General features: G+C 53.0%; 2 protein-coding genes and 6 non-coding genes across 9 annotated transcripts; 4 read left to right on the top strand and 4 right to left on the bottom strand.

Annotated features, from left to right (window-relative positions):
• Positions 1-1,427: 1,427 nt before the first annotated feature.
• On the top strand, positions 1,428-3,676 carry MRPL58 (mitochondrial ribosomal protein L58). The gene is made up of 6 exons (XM_057418513.1): positions 1,428-1,634; positions 1,860-1,896; positions 2,052-2,111; positions 2,812-2,894; positions 2,989-3,158; positions 3,460-3,676. Exons 1-6 carry the CDS (start codon positions 1,479-1,481, stop codon positions 3,542-3,544), a joined length of 591 nt encoding a protein of 196 aa, XP_057274496.1. The 5' UTR covers positions 1,428-1,478; the 3' UTR covers positions 3,545-3,676.
• A 570-nt stretch (positions 3,677-4,246) lies between these two features.
• Positions 4,247-4,319, top strand: TRNAR-UCU (transfer RNA arginine (anticodon UCU)). The gene has a single exon. It is a non-coding gene; the product is annotated as a tRNA-Arg (tRNA).
• A 613-nt stretch (positions 4,320-4,932) lies between these two features.
• TRNAR-CCU (transfer RNA arginine (anticodon CCU)) lies at positions 4,933-5,005 on the bottom strand. Its single transcript has one exon. It is a non-coding gene; the product is annotated as a tRNA-Arg (tRNA).
• Positions 5,006-5,348: 343 nt separating this feature from the next.
• TRNAR-CCU (transfer RNA arginine (anticodon CCU)) lies at positions 5,349-5,421 on the top strand. Its single transcript has one exon. It is a non-coding gene; the product is annotated as a tRNA-Arg (tRNA).
• Positions 5,422-5,822: 401 nt separating this feature from the next.
• On the bottom strand, positions 5,823-5,895 carry TRNAR-UCG (transfer RNA arginine (anticodon UCG)). The gene has a single exon. It is a non-coding gene; the product is annotated as a tRNA-Arg (tRNA).
• A 1,942-nt stretch (positions 5,896-7,837) lies between these two features.
• Positions 7,838-7,910, bottom strand: TRNAR-CCU (transfer RNA arginine (anticodon CCU)). Its single transcript has one exon. It is a non-coding gene; the product is annotated as a tRNA-Arg (tRNA).
• A 256-nt stretch (positions 7,911-8,166) lies between these two features.
• TRNAR-UCG (transfer RNA arginine (anticodon UCG)) lies at positions 8,167-8,239 on the bottom strand. The gene has a single exon. It is a non-coding gene; the product is annotated as a tRNA-Arg (tRNA).
• A 1,449-nt stretch (positions 8,240-9,688) lies between these two features.
• On the top strand, positions 9,689-13,696 carry LOC130604182 (5-hydroxytryptamine receptor 3A-like). 2 transcript variants are annotated; one of them, XM_057418539.1, is made up of 9 exons: positions 9,689-9,776; positions 9,963-10,123; positions 10,615-10,659; positions 10,752-10,861; positions 11,487-11,653; positions 12,331-12,491; positions 12,645-12,855; positions 13,175-13,294; positions 13,417-13,696. In XM_057418539.1, exons 1-9 carry the CDS (start codon positions 9,728-9,730, stop codon positions 13,659-13,661), a joined length of 1,269 nt encoding a protein of 422 aa, XP_057274522.1. In that variant the 5' UTR covers positions 9,689-9,727; the 3' UTR covers positions 13,662-13,696. The 2 variants fall into 2 exon arrangements, with proteins under 2 accessions (XP_057274522.1, XP_057274523.1); XM_057418540.1 differs by lacking the exons at positions 9,689-9,776; positions 9,963-10,123 and adding an exon at positions 10,367-10,425.
• Positions 13,697-14,122: the final 426 nt, after the last annotated feature.

Genomic DNA, 14,122 nt, shown 5'->3' with positions numbered 1-14,122 from the left:
CTCTTTGGGCATATATATCCACCATCACAGAGTGGGAATGAAGCAAAACCACAAACACGACCCATTAGATGGGGCTGGGTCCATCTCTGACCTTCAAGCCCCTTTCCCAGCCCCTTTGCCCACCCCACAACTTGTCCTCGGTGTGTTACCAGCACAGTGACGCCAGTGTGTTTGATACCAGTGGGCAAAATGAGTCATTCTGCTTTGCCTATTTTACCTCTGGCTACAAATCAGTTACCTGTTCCTGACAGAAATTAAGGTCACCAGATGGCATGGCTTGTGTCTGACACTGCTGGGGGGGGTGGTTCTTTAAAGCATTTCAGCAGTTTGGATGGGGGAAGCAGAGCAGAACCTCAGGATATAGAGATTTGATTAGAACAAAGCATGGAACCCTTTAGATGGGAGCCAGCTCAGCTCCTCAATCACTGTCTTATATCAGCTTTGAAACACTCTTCTTGACTTCACCCACCCTTTTAAACAGAAGACAGTCAGCTCCTGTCACAACACCAGAGCAAATGACAGCCCCATCCCTGCCTGTGCACATTCCTGCTGCCAGAAATAGCAATTCCTGCCCCTCCCAAAAGCCAACCTGACAGCTCCAAAAAGCTGTGGAGGATATCCACAAATGCTTCACTCCCCTGCATCCCCCACCGCAGAACGATTTGGGTTGGAAGGGACCTTAAAGATCATCTAGTTCCAACTTCGGCATCTCTCCTACAGACCTGGAAACACATCACGTATCAGCATTCAAAGCTATATAACTATACATATACATGTAGATGTAACTTTTCAGCACTCTTGAGCAGATCAGATCTGAAACCTGAAGCGTCCCAGGTGCAAAGTCCAAGTACATGGAAAACTCCGGATGTGTTTTCAGTGTCACGGCTGCCCATCACTGCTCAGCCTGTGGGAGTGTGGGATGCAGGCAGGAGCACACAGCCCCCACCACTGCCTGCGCCCCAGAGCTGGGAATGACCTGCCCACAGCCCCTGTGTAACCCTTTACACTTTATAACCTATATAACCTCCTACTCTCTTCCACGGTGCCCCACACACCCCATATACTCCCCAGACCTCCAACACCCTCCCATGGATCCCCACAGACCCCATATACCACTCAAACTGCCCCACAGATCCTATATACCCCCCCAAGACGACCCATAGACTATATACGCTTTACAACCTATATAACCTCCTATACTTTATAACCTATCCTACACCTTTCCAAAGTGCCCCACAGAACCCATATAAACCCCCAACTCCTGCACCCTCCCACGGTGCTCCAGAGCCCATAGTCCCCCCCGACCTCCCATGTCCCCACATAGTGCCCCACAGATCCCCCGACTTCACCTCACAGACCCCATATACCCCCCCACACGCTCGGCCCCACACACCCCTCCCAGGCCCCGCCCCGGAACGCTGCGCGCAGCCGCCGTTTCCGTAGGGACGCCGTGGCAGCGCTGCACCGCGGGAGCCAAGATGGCGGCGCACACGCTGAGGGCCCTGTGCCGGCCGTGCCTTGTCGCCGCCCGGTTCTCGCAGCGGGCCGGCGCCGGGACCGAGTACCGGAGCGCGTACAGCCTGGACAAGCTGTACCCGCCCGGGCAGGACGGCGACAGCACCGGCATCACCCCGGTGAGCGGAGCGGGCAGCAGGGAGAAGACGAGAGAGGGGCGGGGCTTGGTGCCTGAGGGAGAGGGGGGGCGGGGCTTAGCGCAACTGGTTGTACTGTGAGGGCGTGGCTTACCGAAGGGGCGGTGCTTAGAGGGGGCGTGGCCTTCTCGGTCGTGCTTGGCTGGCTGTTCGCGGTCGCCGCGTCCCTGCCTGGCAGCTAACGCAGCATTCCATGGTGTTTTCCAGGAGGAGCAGCAGCCACCCACCCTCGACATCCCCATGAGTGAGTCCCCCCGCCCTGAAACCAGCCCAGGCCGTGGTGCTCGGCCGCGTCTGCCCTGGGTTGTGTGCCCGGAGGTGTTAGCCCGGATCGTACCTGTTCCAGCACCAGCAGGAGCTGTGCCTCCGGGTTAGCACGCTGCTGCGCTTTTCTTCCAGGTCGCCTGACTGTGACCTACTGCCGGAGCAGCGGCCCCGGTGGGCAGCACGTTAATAAAGGTGAGGAAGAGCTTCTCCCCCTTTCATGGGAGTTTCTTCCCTGTATTGGTGGTAAAACATTGAGAACTTGAAGTTAAATCACAGAATAGGGTTGGGAAGGACCTTAAGATCATCTAGTTCCAACCCCCTGCCATGGTTAAAGAGCATCTTAGTGCTGCCCCATGCTGAGCTTCGTTATCATTACATTTTAACACAACTCCCAAATCTTCACAGTGCTCAAGAGCAGTGGTAATGCATTTGATTCTCCTCCTCTGACTGGGAGCACTGCTGCTACACTTGCCACATGAAGCACCACCTCTGTCTCATCTGTTCTCACTGATCAGACACACAAGCAGCCGGTTGGTTTCTGGGACTTTAAAGCACAATAAATTCTCAGCTTAATTCAAATAAACTATAAATACTGCCATTAAAAATAAGGTGGGTAGTGACTGGCAGCACCTGCTGTAGAAAGGCAAATACTGTGACAGGGTATCCATAAAAATCTAGAGATTGCCTTTTAGAATGGTATGTAAAAATATAGAATCATGGAATAGTCAGGGTTGGAAAAGACCTTAAGATAGCCAGGAAAAAGGTGATCTTTCAGGAAAGTAATGCTGGAATCACCCGGTGTCCAAAGCCAGCAGTGAACAAACTGAGTTATCCCAGAAACCTTAGGAAGTCAAGCCAATACATAGAAAAAATACCCTGGTTTTCCTCCCAGTGAACACCAAGGCAGAAGTTCGGTTCCACTTGGCATCAGCAGACTGGATTCCAGAAGCCGTGAGACAGAAAATGGCATCGATGGTAACAACCCTCCCTTGTAGCCACAGTTTAAATGTCACTTTCAGATGTGACATGGCAAGGTGGCAGCGACCACATCCCGTTTTCATCTCTGCAGTACAGGAACAGGGTAAACCGAGCTGGTGAGCTGATCGTGAGCTCTGAAGAGAGTCGCTACCAGATGAAGAACCTGGCCATTTGCTTAGAAAAGATCCGAACCATGGTCACAGAGGCTACGGAGCAGCCCAAGGTGGTGTCTAAGGAGACAACACAGAAACTCATAGAGAGGTATAGTCATTGAAATGGCCTTTTATTGGAGATGAACTCAGATCATTGTGCGGCATGATGCAGGTTGCTGTTTGTACAATCTTCATGCTTATTTGGATTTCCTTTGCTAAGAAATTCACTGATCCATTAGATTTCAAGCACTTCCCTGGGTAGCATCCCAAGAAGAGGGGCTGTTTTTTCTATCTGTGGACATTTGTCATCAAGTCTGTGCTATGATATATATATTAGATATAACTGTGCTCAGAGTTGAATGTTTGAATGTTTTCTTGGTGCCCTAAAGGAGCTTTTAACCTTGTTTTAGGGTGGAAAAAATGAACCGTGAACGACTACGACAGAAAAAGATACACTCAAACATAAAGCAGAGCAGGAAGGCGGACTTTGACTGAGAGAACAGGGATCCCAGCCCTCGGCATACCAGCTTCATAAAGAAACAGCGTTGGCAGCTGTAGATGGTGCTGAACTCATGAGCTGTGTTGAATAAAACTGGTCTGAAAATGTACATAAAGATATAGAACATCTCCTTTTGAATTGGAAAATTATTGTTCTCGTTTGAAATGAAAAACTCAGGGTTTTGATTTATATATATTTTAATATATTTATATTATATATATTCTTCATATATTAATTCTTAATATTCTTTATATATTAATATATATATTAATTCAGCTCTCTGCTCTATGAGAGCACCCTCTGCTGCTGAGCACAAAAGCAGCAGTGGATGTGGAGGGGAAAGAAAGGCAAGAGTAAAAGCATAACTACGTACCTAAGTACAATTCACCATTTCAAGCATTTTCCATTCATTTCAGTTGATCTTTCCCTAGCCATAAGGTGCACCTCATTGTGTTAACCTGACCTAAAGCCACAGCAGGAATCTGGCAGGAGGTGGGTGCTCAAAGACCAAACCACCCTGTAGGTCCAGGAGGATGCTGGTCCTTGGGGTGTGACACCAAAGCACCTCAATGAGTCTCCCAGGCTTCAGGAGTCACTCATTAGAGGGTCCTGTGGGTAACATGGGGTTTGCTGCTGGGGCACTTCATGGGGGTGTCCTCAAAAACACCAAAATCACTCATTTTTCATCCTCTGTCAGGGCCCCAGTGGCCTAATGGATAAGGCACTGGCCTTCTAAGTCAGGGATTGTGGGTTCGAGTCCCACCTGGGGTGAGCAGAAGTGGCTCTGTTTTAGGTAAAAACCCAAACAAGAAAGGAAAGCGCTCTCTGCTGGTGCCTGGACACTCTTTGGCATTCCCTTTGGAATGGGGGCAGTTCTGAGCTCTGCCGTTACCCAGCCCAGATTGATATTTACATCTGCAAAAAAAGCAGAGCTCAAAGCCCCCACAGGCTGCCCGGGGGATGCAGGAGCACATCAAGAGCATCCTGATGCGCCCCCGCACACCAAGGCCAGCAAAGATGAAGCCTGCTCCTGCTTAAAGCTTTTCACTATGGCTGCCGGCTTCTCCCCTCACAGCAAAGGCAGCTGCAGCTCTGAGCTGCGCCCTGGGCTTTGCAAATGAGTGGGGTTCTGCTGCTTCAGATGCTTTTCTGACACAGAATCATCACACGAACATCAGCCGGGACAGCAACAACCTCAGCTGAGGCTAAAAGCATGTTGTAAAGCTGGGTTTGTACATCAACATCTCTCCTGGGTGAAGACGCCCGAGCCAAGGGTTAGGGAAACCCGGCGGGGTGATGCTCATTCTCCTGTCGCAGCAGCACAGACACCTCCACACACCGAATCATCCCAAAACCGGCTCAGATCAGCGGAAGGGAAAAGAGTCACCCCAGATGGGACTCGAACCCACAATCCCTGGCTTAGGAGGCCAGTGCCTTATCCATTAGGCCACTGGGGCTGCGCACAGGCGCCTTTTTTTTCAGTGCCGTGACTTAACTCTCTGCTGGCCAGAGGGGACGCGGGGTCCCGCACAGGCCCGGGGGCTCCCTCAGCACCAGGCAGCGCGGCCCCATCTCTGCCCACAGCGCAGGAAGGAGGCGGTGTTGGGGGGCCGGAGACCCCCGCCGAGGGCCCAGCTCCGCCCGCCGGGCCTCAGCCCGCACCGGCGGGGCGGGAGGAGCCGGTGCCCACCGCCGGTTCCCGGTGCGCGGAGCCGCTCTCGAGCTTTCCCCGCTCCGGCGGCCCCGTTCGCTGCGAACCCCCCCGTGCGGGGGTGGAGGGCGAACAGTGGCTTTTGCGCGGCCCCAGTGGCCTAATGGATAAGGCACTGGCCTCCTAAGCCAGGGACTGTGGGTTCGAGTCCCACCTGGGGTGAGGGCGGCTTTTTTCTGCCCCTCCCTGCACCGGAACCCCAAGGGAAAGCATGGGCGGAAGGAGACACCGACCCCTGTAACTCACCAGACGCTCCCTGCAGCAATAAAAGCCGCATCCTGCCCGACCCTGCCCCTTTATTCCATCCCCCGTAACCGGCAGCAGGTGCGGCTCAGCCCTCACCTTGTATCGGGCTCCGGTTCGTCCCCACCGCCGGCACAGGGCGCTCTGAACCGCTGTGGGGGTAACAAGCGCGAACGGCCCCAGGCGGGAGATCCCCCGGGCAAATCGCCCCCCAAGGGTGCCCCAGCACGGGCACCTAACCCACTGACACCCCAGGCGGGGCCGAACGCTGCACCCCCCAGCGAAATTAAACGGTTCGAAGCTCTCCCGTGGCTTTAAAACAACCACGAAGGGACTCGAACCCTCAATCTTCTGATCCGAAGTCAGACGCCTTATCCATTAGGCCACGTGGTCCCCCATAGCTCTGTTCTGGGGACGGTGGCAGACACCGGGGGTACCAGGGAGTCCCTGCCACCCCCTGTGCATCCTCCCCATTCCCATCCCGTCTGGGATCATGGCTTTTCCTCATGCCCAACGCTGGGGGGGGGGGGAGTCCCTCCTGCCATGGGACCCCATGTGCTAGTTGGTCATCATAGACCCCCATTGCCACCCCCAGCCTCATACAGTTTACCCTGTATGTGCTGATGTCTGTCTGGAGCAATGACATTCCTCTCCTGCTACCAACCCAAGCCGTTCTGAACGCAAATATAACCCCAAATGCAGAGCTGACACCACCCAGGAGACACCCCCAACACAGAGCAGCTGGGGTCACCCTCCAGCTCCCAGGGGCACACAAGTCCAGGCTTTCCCTGCCACATCCCCATGGAAAGGCAAAGCCAACACCATCACATCCAGCTGAGGCTCTGTGTGAGCCTTAAGTGGGAGGGAAGCAGTGTGTGGGCATTACTGGGAAAGAAAGAAAGATGGGGAGAGCCAGGACCCTGGAGACAACTTGACAGTAACAGCATTCAGTGTGATGGGCACAGTCAATGAGATACAAAGGAGGGCATTTAACCCCTGTTCGTTATCAGTAACACCTCCTGGTGCAGCTTGGCTTCTCCCCAGACCCTGCATTCCTCATCTAATCCTAAATAAACCTGCCACAGGGCAGGAAGGTGTTTTAACCTCTTCTATATCCATAGGGGTTTTGGGGACACGTTGGCTCCTGGGGTCCCTTCAGCTCAGCTTCAACCAGCGCAGCTTTTCTGCTGTGCCTCAAACTAAAGCTGAGCAGAAGCAGGCCGGAGAGCAAAGCCTGAAGGAGATTAGCACTTGCCATGTGCCTGGGCCTTCAGCAGGTTTGCTGCTCTCCAAGTCATTTTCTCCCACACCTAAGAGGGAAAAACTACTTAGAAAGAAACTTTAGGCTTTACTGGTGTGGTCTCACCCTGACCGCAGCTGCCTTTTATAATCCATTAACTCTGGAGGAAAAGACCCTCCAAGTAGCTTTTTAATGCAACAAACCCCAAATACACTTATGTGGAGGGCTCTGGTCCCTGGGCAGCAAAGCCGAACTGTGTGACCCCAGTGACCTGCCCCTCAATGAGATGCAGTTTCTGGCGGAGGGAAGCATCCTTCCCATCAGAGCTTGTCCTGCTCCGGGAAGAGGTTGGTGTGATACCGGCAAGGTTCTCATCCCCCAGCATCCATTGGCTTTCTGTTGGGGGTCAGATGCAGCTGATGGCACAGGGAGCATCCAGAGGAGGTAAAAATGCAGCTGAAGTTCCCTGCAGAGCCCTGAGCCAGACAGGGCTAATTAAACAGTGTTAACTGCTCTGCTTCTGCACCTTCTGGGCCACCTGGAAAGAACCCCCAGCCAGAACCATCCTTTCATTAACACCTCTCCAGATATCATCCTTTCATCAGCAGGTCCCAAGCATCCACCTTTGCACTGAGGCCCCGGGGCAGGTTATAGCTGCTCCTTGTTGCTTCCCTTCTTCATCGAATCATAGAATCCAGACCGGTTTGGGTTGGAAGGGACCTCATCCAGTTTCAACCCCTGCCACTGGGGACACCTTCCACTAGAGCAGCTTGCTCCAAGCCCTGTCGCTTTCATGAGCTCTAAGCTGTGACCACTGGCCAGGAGCAGATAACAGCATCATCCCAACACCATCGTGTACAGCTCCTGTACAGCAGCCTTTGTATTGCAGTCGTCGGCACAGAGAGCAAGCCTGGAGCTGCCGTGGGGAACTCACTGCCCCAAAACACGTATTGTGCACCAAGCACCCAAAGCCAGCTCCCGCCGGGCAGCAGCAGCAGGAGGAGGATGCCCGGCAGCTCTGCGTGGGCCTGGCGGCACTAAACCGGGGAGAAAACGGACAGAAACGGGGTTGGCACCCGCAAAACGTTGCGTGCTCACCCCAGATGGGACTCGAACCCACAATCCCTGGCTTAGGAGGCCAGTGCCTTATCCATTAGGCCACTGGGGCTGCGCCCGGCGCGCGCCCCGGCCCGCGGGAACGGCCCGGCCCCGGCGCTGCGGGGGCTCGTGGAGCCCGCAGGGGAAGCGGGGGGGGGAATCACCCGGGGGTCCCGGGGAACGGAGCCGGGATGCACCGGGAGCGGTAGGGCCGGGCGGGGGAACACGGGGCCAAAGCAGGTTCGGTTCTTCCCCCCACCCCGCCGGGGGAAGAGGCAAGAAGGGAGAAACGGGAAAAGCTGGGAATGGGGAAGGGAAAAAAGGGTCGACCACGAAGGGACTCGAACCCTCAATCTTCTGATCCGAAGTCAGACGCCTTATCCATTAGGCCACGCGGTCACTGATACCAAAGACCCCCAGCGATGCTGCCTACCCCCAGCCCGCTCTCCCCGCCGGTCCCACCGGGTCCCCCGGGATACCGGCACGGAGCATCCCGGGGCACGGCCGGGGAGGATCCGTTGTCTGCCGGGCAGGCGGAAAGCAAGGGTGGGATTCGCCGGCTGCGATCGCTGCGCTGGAGCCTGGGACGGTCCCGCAGGCAGGGCCGGGATGCTTCGCTGGGGAGAGGCAGAAGCGGGGTGATGCGGGGCATAGGCTCTCACTGAGCATCCAAGTCATCCCATCACCTCACCCAGCTTCGCAAGAGCCATAGAGTCCGGCCTCCCTCCCTGCTCTGCCCCCCATATGAGATGCTGCAGGAGGGATGCCGTGCAGAGCATGAAGATCCTTGCTGCAGCAGGACCCGGTGGGTACCAACGGTTTGAAGAGGAACAGGGCAAGTTTGCATCTCCAGTGTACTCACATCGCACCAGCTGCTGGCAGAAGGAAGGGACTGCTGGTGGCCACGTCAATTCTAGCACCATTATGGGGGTACAGCATTATCCCACCTCTAGTGATGCTATCACCCAGCAGTGTAAGCTCCTACAGCCAACACAACCCTCAAGCCCCAGCACAGAGATCACCTCTGCTTCTCCTTGTGCCCCTTGTATGCAATCCAAACCCACTCTTGTGGCCCATATGCTTCCCACCTCCTATCTCAGACACAGCCACACACCACAGTGAGGTGCCACCTCGGGTGTCCCAGCAGGATGGGGCTTTCCAGGAGGACAAGAGTTGGAGCTGCTCCCCTGCAAGGGAGCCATCACTTGGAGCACCTCAGGGTATCACTGGAATCACAGCAGTGATGGAGAGGAGAGAAGCTGAGGGAAAGAGACAGAGACGTTAAAAGAAAGGGTCTTTGAGCCTTTAATCTTATCTGTGAGGGCTCAGAGAACAGGACCCCAGGAGGCAGAAACAGATCAGTGGGTGTGTAAAAGGCTCAGTGCTCTGTGAAATGAGGACATCCTCCAACGCCCACAGCCTGGGCTGCTATGGAGCAGGACCAGGCTCAAAGGAGAGCAGCCTCTCCTCTGCATTCCCCCTCCCCTCACATCACACAAGCACTAATTCCTGATCCGTTTCAGTGGGGTTGCAGCAGACTCTCAGCCCAATAAATGAGACAAGATTTGCTTTGAGTAGCTCTGGCTCCTTGCCTTTTCTGTGTGGAGATGGACCCTTTTCTTTCCTCTGCCTCAAATCGTTGGGGTTGTTTTAATGACTTTATTTTTGCCTTCACCGCAACTAAAGTCTGCTCCCCTGAGTGCATCAGACCATTAGCAAGTCCTTCCTTCCAATGCAAATAAATACATTAGAAGTCTAGCTCCTGTTTACAGAATAGCTGTCCCTCATTAATAAATAGCAAATCAACTTCGACATAACAAGTGACGCGTCCTGCAACTGCTCATAAGACACCCGGGTACCATTTGTCTCCTTATTTAGAAGCAGGAGATGATGCAGCGAGCTTTTATAGCTATCCTCACCTTCTCTCTTGGGACAGGTAAGTGCAACAGGGATAGAAAAGCTTTGAGGAATTCTGTTCCCATCTACATGAGAAGGGATTTGCCTGTGTTAATGATGGTTTTCATCCCCACAGCTCCAGGCCCTTTCTCTTCTGGCACAGCTCTCATACAGGTTAAGAACTGCCTGATCCTTTTCCTGATTCAAGTGGAATTGTTTTCTCTAGCAGGGGCTGCTCCCAGGTACATCTGCACCTACTACGATGTGGTTGAGTACCTGAACATCTCCTCTCACAGCAAGCTGCATGCACACATACTGCCCAAGACAGACCTGAACAAGCCTGTGGAGGTCAAGATGGATTTCATGCTGATGGCTATTCTCTCTGTGGTAAGGACCCAAAGCTCCCGTTGAGTATAAGAGAAAACTGGGTAATTGCTAGGTTGGGGTCTGGGTCTTCTGCCAGGCAGGGCTGAGCCAGCAAGGCCACAGGGATGAGAATCAGCCCCTTTCACTTCAGCTCCCTGCTGTTCGGAAGTGGGTTTGGAAGATCTGGAGTATTTCCTCCCACCTGCTTCCAGGAAGAAGGGCAGAGGCAGGTTCAGGGGAGCTGATTCATAGGAGGCTCTAAACCCAACCCCGCAAAGTGCCTCAGCTGAGCAATGCAATTGCAGGGCACTGGCATGTAAATGGTAACAAAACCCTGTTTCTTTATATAACCCATTGGACTGCTCCCACTCTTCATCTGCAAGATGAAGACCCTTGAGCTGAGCCCCTGCAATCTGTTCTGTCCACTGCAATAGGGTGACAGGGGCAAGCTCTGGGCTCTGCATGGGATGTACCTAAGACAGTCAGCAAGATCTTCCCTTTTGTTTTCCCAGGTTGAAAAGCTCCAGACGGTCACTTTTTACTTCGTTTTGAACCTGGTGGGTCCCTCAGCAGTGTTCCTCTCCTGCGACACCCAGCACAGAGGCTGCTGTTCGGCCCCAGCGCTCATTTCTCTCCTGTTTTACCCCAGGAGTGGAAAAACACTTTTGCAACCTGGAACCCACAGGATTTCTGTAACATTTCCAAAGTCATTCTGCCCATGGACTCCTATTGGTCTCCCCCCATCTTCATTGTAGAGCGGTATGTTCCCCTTCCGTTTCTATCTACTGCCTTAAGAGAAATACAATGGAATTAAAGTGTGGGTATTATTGTAGGAAATGGGATAAACTCATGTGGTTAAAAGTTGTTCCTATGAACTCTCAGGAGCCAAGAACCTTGTAATTTAGATTAATGGTGACCACGGTTCACACAAAGCACTTTGTGGCTCTGTAATACTGTAACATCACCAGAATGTCCTGCTTGGGCTGTAGTTAAAGCTGAGGAAGCAGCAGAGACCAGCAGTGCTGTGGAATGAAGCAACCCTTAGCAGTTAGTTGTGAGATACAGGATGAGCTCTGTGGGTATGAGAGGGATGGGCACCAGCTCTTTAGCTGGGGTGAAGGAGGGAGGCAGCTCTGCAGAGAGCAGAGCCACCACTGAGCCCTGTCCCAGATGAGAATGGAAGCAAAGGAGAGAGGAAGGAGCTCAATAGGATGTGCAGAACTACAAACCTGAGTTCAGAGGCACTCACCAGCCCTTCCTCAAGCCCAGGTTTCCTCCTCACTGCTACATCCCATAGGTGGGTGACAGCACAAAGCCCCCATGGAAGGATGCTTACAGCCCAGCATCCTGGAGCTCCATTGTTCTCCCCTTTTGTTTCCTCCAGAGTGAATGGACAAAACCCCAACTTGGATTACATGAGCATCACGCACAACGGCGGCTTCAACTCCACTCAGCCCTTCCAGGCGACCTTAACCTGCAGCTTGATGATCTTCAAGTTCCCCTTCGACACCCAGACCTGCAACTTGAGCGTAGCCTCATTTCTCTACCCAGGTACAGCAGCAAGCTGGGCTTTACCACATCAGCTGGGCTAAACTTGCAGGGAGGGGAAGAGATGGGATGGACCCCGGCTCCCTCCTGGGTGCCAGCACCACAGGCTCACAATGGGTTAGTAGGGGTTGAGGTCACATAACACAAGGGGAAATGAGGCAAAACACTGTATTCTGTTTGGCACGTTTCCCAGTGGCATCTCGGGATTTATCCGGATGTTCTGTGGCAATTCCCCCTCCCCAGGATAAACCAGGAGACCAGGAGGCTTCCTGCAACGAGGCTACTGGTTCACATCCAATTTGGCTGCTCTTTAAACGTACCTGAAAGGCACGGATATGAGGGGAGGTTTAAGGACAGTTTCAGGGATCCAAACTGTACTCAGAGCTCATCCCAACAGGAAGGGGTGAAAAAGAAGCAGAAATAACACAAAACCCTCCAGCTCCAGCACAACTGTCCTAATTCAGCAGAGATTTCCCCTCTGATCTACATTCCCAAAGGTCCAGTCAAGTCTCTTCCCTGGAGTCAACTGATGGGCAAAGAAACCCCAGGAGTGCCAGGAACGCTGCCTTCCCCATCTGCAGGCACCCTTGGTTGGGAGGGAAATGGAAAGGAAATCACTGACCCCTAATAAATAACCTCAATTCTACAACTTCTCTCCTCCTTTGCCTCCTGCCCAACAGTAACAGACCTAGTTATGAAGACGAAGCGGACACCAGCAGATATGATGAGAGACAGCCAGAGTTACTTCCTAACTGACGGAGAATGGAAGTTCACCAACCTGAGCATCATTGAATACATGGAAGACCTGGATGACGGACAGTTTTCTGTGGTCACCTACATGGTATGGCAGTACTTTCATGTTAGATTGCACTGATACGCCACCGAAAGGGTGAAAAAGCATGAAACGATGGTTTTCTACATTAGAGAATAAGCATTTGCCGAAGGCAGTAAGTTATCTCCTGCTCACCCGAATTTTGTCCATCTTCTCCAACAGATTTCCATGGAGAGACGACCCACCCTGTACATTTTGAACCTGATCCTGCCAACATGCGCCCTGTATCTGCTGGACATGGCTGTGCTGTTTGGACCCAGCTCTCTCGAGGAGAAAATCAATTTCCAGATTGCCATCATCCTCGGCAGCTCCATGTTAGCTGTGATTCTCAACAACATCCTCCCAACGTCGTCCAACAGGCCCCCTGTAATAGGTACTCATCTGAATAGAAACTAGCTGGGTTTTACACAGGTACCAACCCTGAAGTTGGGACCTAAGCCTGAGCCTCACCCTTGAACACTGCCAGGGATGGGGCAGCCACAGCTTCCCTGGGCACCCTGTGCCAGCGCCTCAGCACCCTCACAGGGAAGAGCTTCTGCCTTAGATCTAATCTAATTCTCCCCTCTGTCAGTTTAAAGCCATTCCCCCTTGTCTTATTCCCACAGGACCTTGCCCAAGGCTCCGCTCCAGCTTTCTTGTAGCCCCTTTAGGCACTGGAAGGCTGTTTTCTTTGTTTCCCTATTGTCCTGCAGTGGTGTTTTTCCTGGGCACCTTCCTCCTCATGATCATGGCTGTGTTAGACACCTTCCTCCTGTTGCACCAGCAGCACAAATCCCTCTACTTAGACAAGGTTCTCAGAAGCTTCCAGCAAGGTAAAGAAACCCACAGCCTCTTACACCAGTCGGTTTGGTGCATTTTACTGCAGGCTCCTTTGGGCGAGGGTGGGTTTCAGTTGTGGCAGTCACCCACCAACACTGACATCTGCTCTTCACAGATGTGCACACCAAGCTGACAATGAGAACCATGGCCAACCAGAGCACGAAACACCCGGCCAAGGACAGTGCCCAACAGCAGAACCTTCCCAAGAAGGCCCAGGAAAAGGGGCAACCAGCCAAGCGCCACTGGCAACCACAGGAGCAGGACCTGTTTCTGCCTGTTCTGGAGAAGGTGCTTCTCTACAGCCACTTCTTCCTGTCCCTGGTTTTCTTTGCTATTATTTCTGTTAAATGGAGCAGCTGAAGCCCAGCTCTGGGACAGTTGCTCTCCCCGGTTTCGCTTCTAACCCCTCCTGTGTAGCTTTTATCCAGCTTCACTTACTGAGCCGCAGTTGCTTCCTAAATACCATTACAAAGACAAATCCACAGGCTGTGAGATCTGCATGCTTAGCACTTCATGCTCTGTTCAGCAGAACTACATCTGTTCTTAAAGCACTGTGTGGCCAGCAAGGCGTGTCAATAAAGCAGTTGTGAAATCTAGGGCTAACACCTTCATCCTATTCATCTGGAATTCTCACCACACATGACCAATAGAAAGGGATTTAATGCCCATCTCTTATGGAGATGTTTCCATTTTGGGGAAAGGTGTTGAAGAGTCCCACCTCAGATAATGAAATAAACCAGTGCAAGTCTGAAGCATTTGTTTCTGTGAGTTTCAGTGAGCTCTGCACCATCCAAAAACCAGGGACAGAGAGAACAGGATCA

Source organism: Pezoporus wallicus, unplaced genomic scaffold (assembly GCF_028554395.1).
Source record: "Pezoporus wallicus isolate ANWC-B61680 ecotype Strahan unplaced genomic scaffold, APGP_CSIRO_Pwel_v1 contig_3710, whole genome shotgun sequence".
Taxonomy (NCBI): domain Eukaryota; kingdom Metazoa; phylum Chordata; class Aves; order Psittaciformes; family Psittacidae; genus Pezoporus; species Pezoporus wallicus.
Note: the sequence above shows the minus strand (reverse complement) of the source record. Positions and strands in the feature narration are given on the sequence as shown.

Bases quoted from the DNA above. Each gene is read 5' to 3' on its own strand.
- LOC130604182 (XM_057418539.1), top strand. From the start codon at position 9,728: ATGATGCAGCGAGCTTTTATAGCTATCCTCACCTTCTCTCTTGGGACA. The intron at 9,777-9,962 runs GTAAGTGCAACA...TGTTTTCTCTAG, and splicing joins CACCTTCTCTCTTGGGACAG to CAGGGGCTGCTCCCAGGTAC. The intron at 11,654-12,330 runs GTACAGCAGCAA...CCTGCCCAACAG, and splicing joins AGCCTCATTTCTCTACCCAG to TAACAGACCTAGTTATGAAG.
- MRPL58 (XM_057418513.1), top strand. From the start codon at position 1,479: ATGGCGGCGCACACGCTGAGGGCCCTGTGCCGGCCGTGCCTTGTCGCC. The intron at 1,635-1,859 runs GTGAGCGGAGCG...GGTGTTTTCCAG, and splicing joins ACAGCACCGGCATCACCCCG to GAGGAGCAGCAGCCACCCAC. The intron at 1,897-2,051 runs GTGAGTCCCCCC...CTTTTCTTCCAG, and splicing joins CACCCTCGACATCCCCATGA to GTCGCCTGACTGTGACCTAC.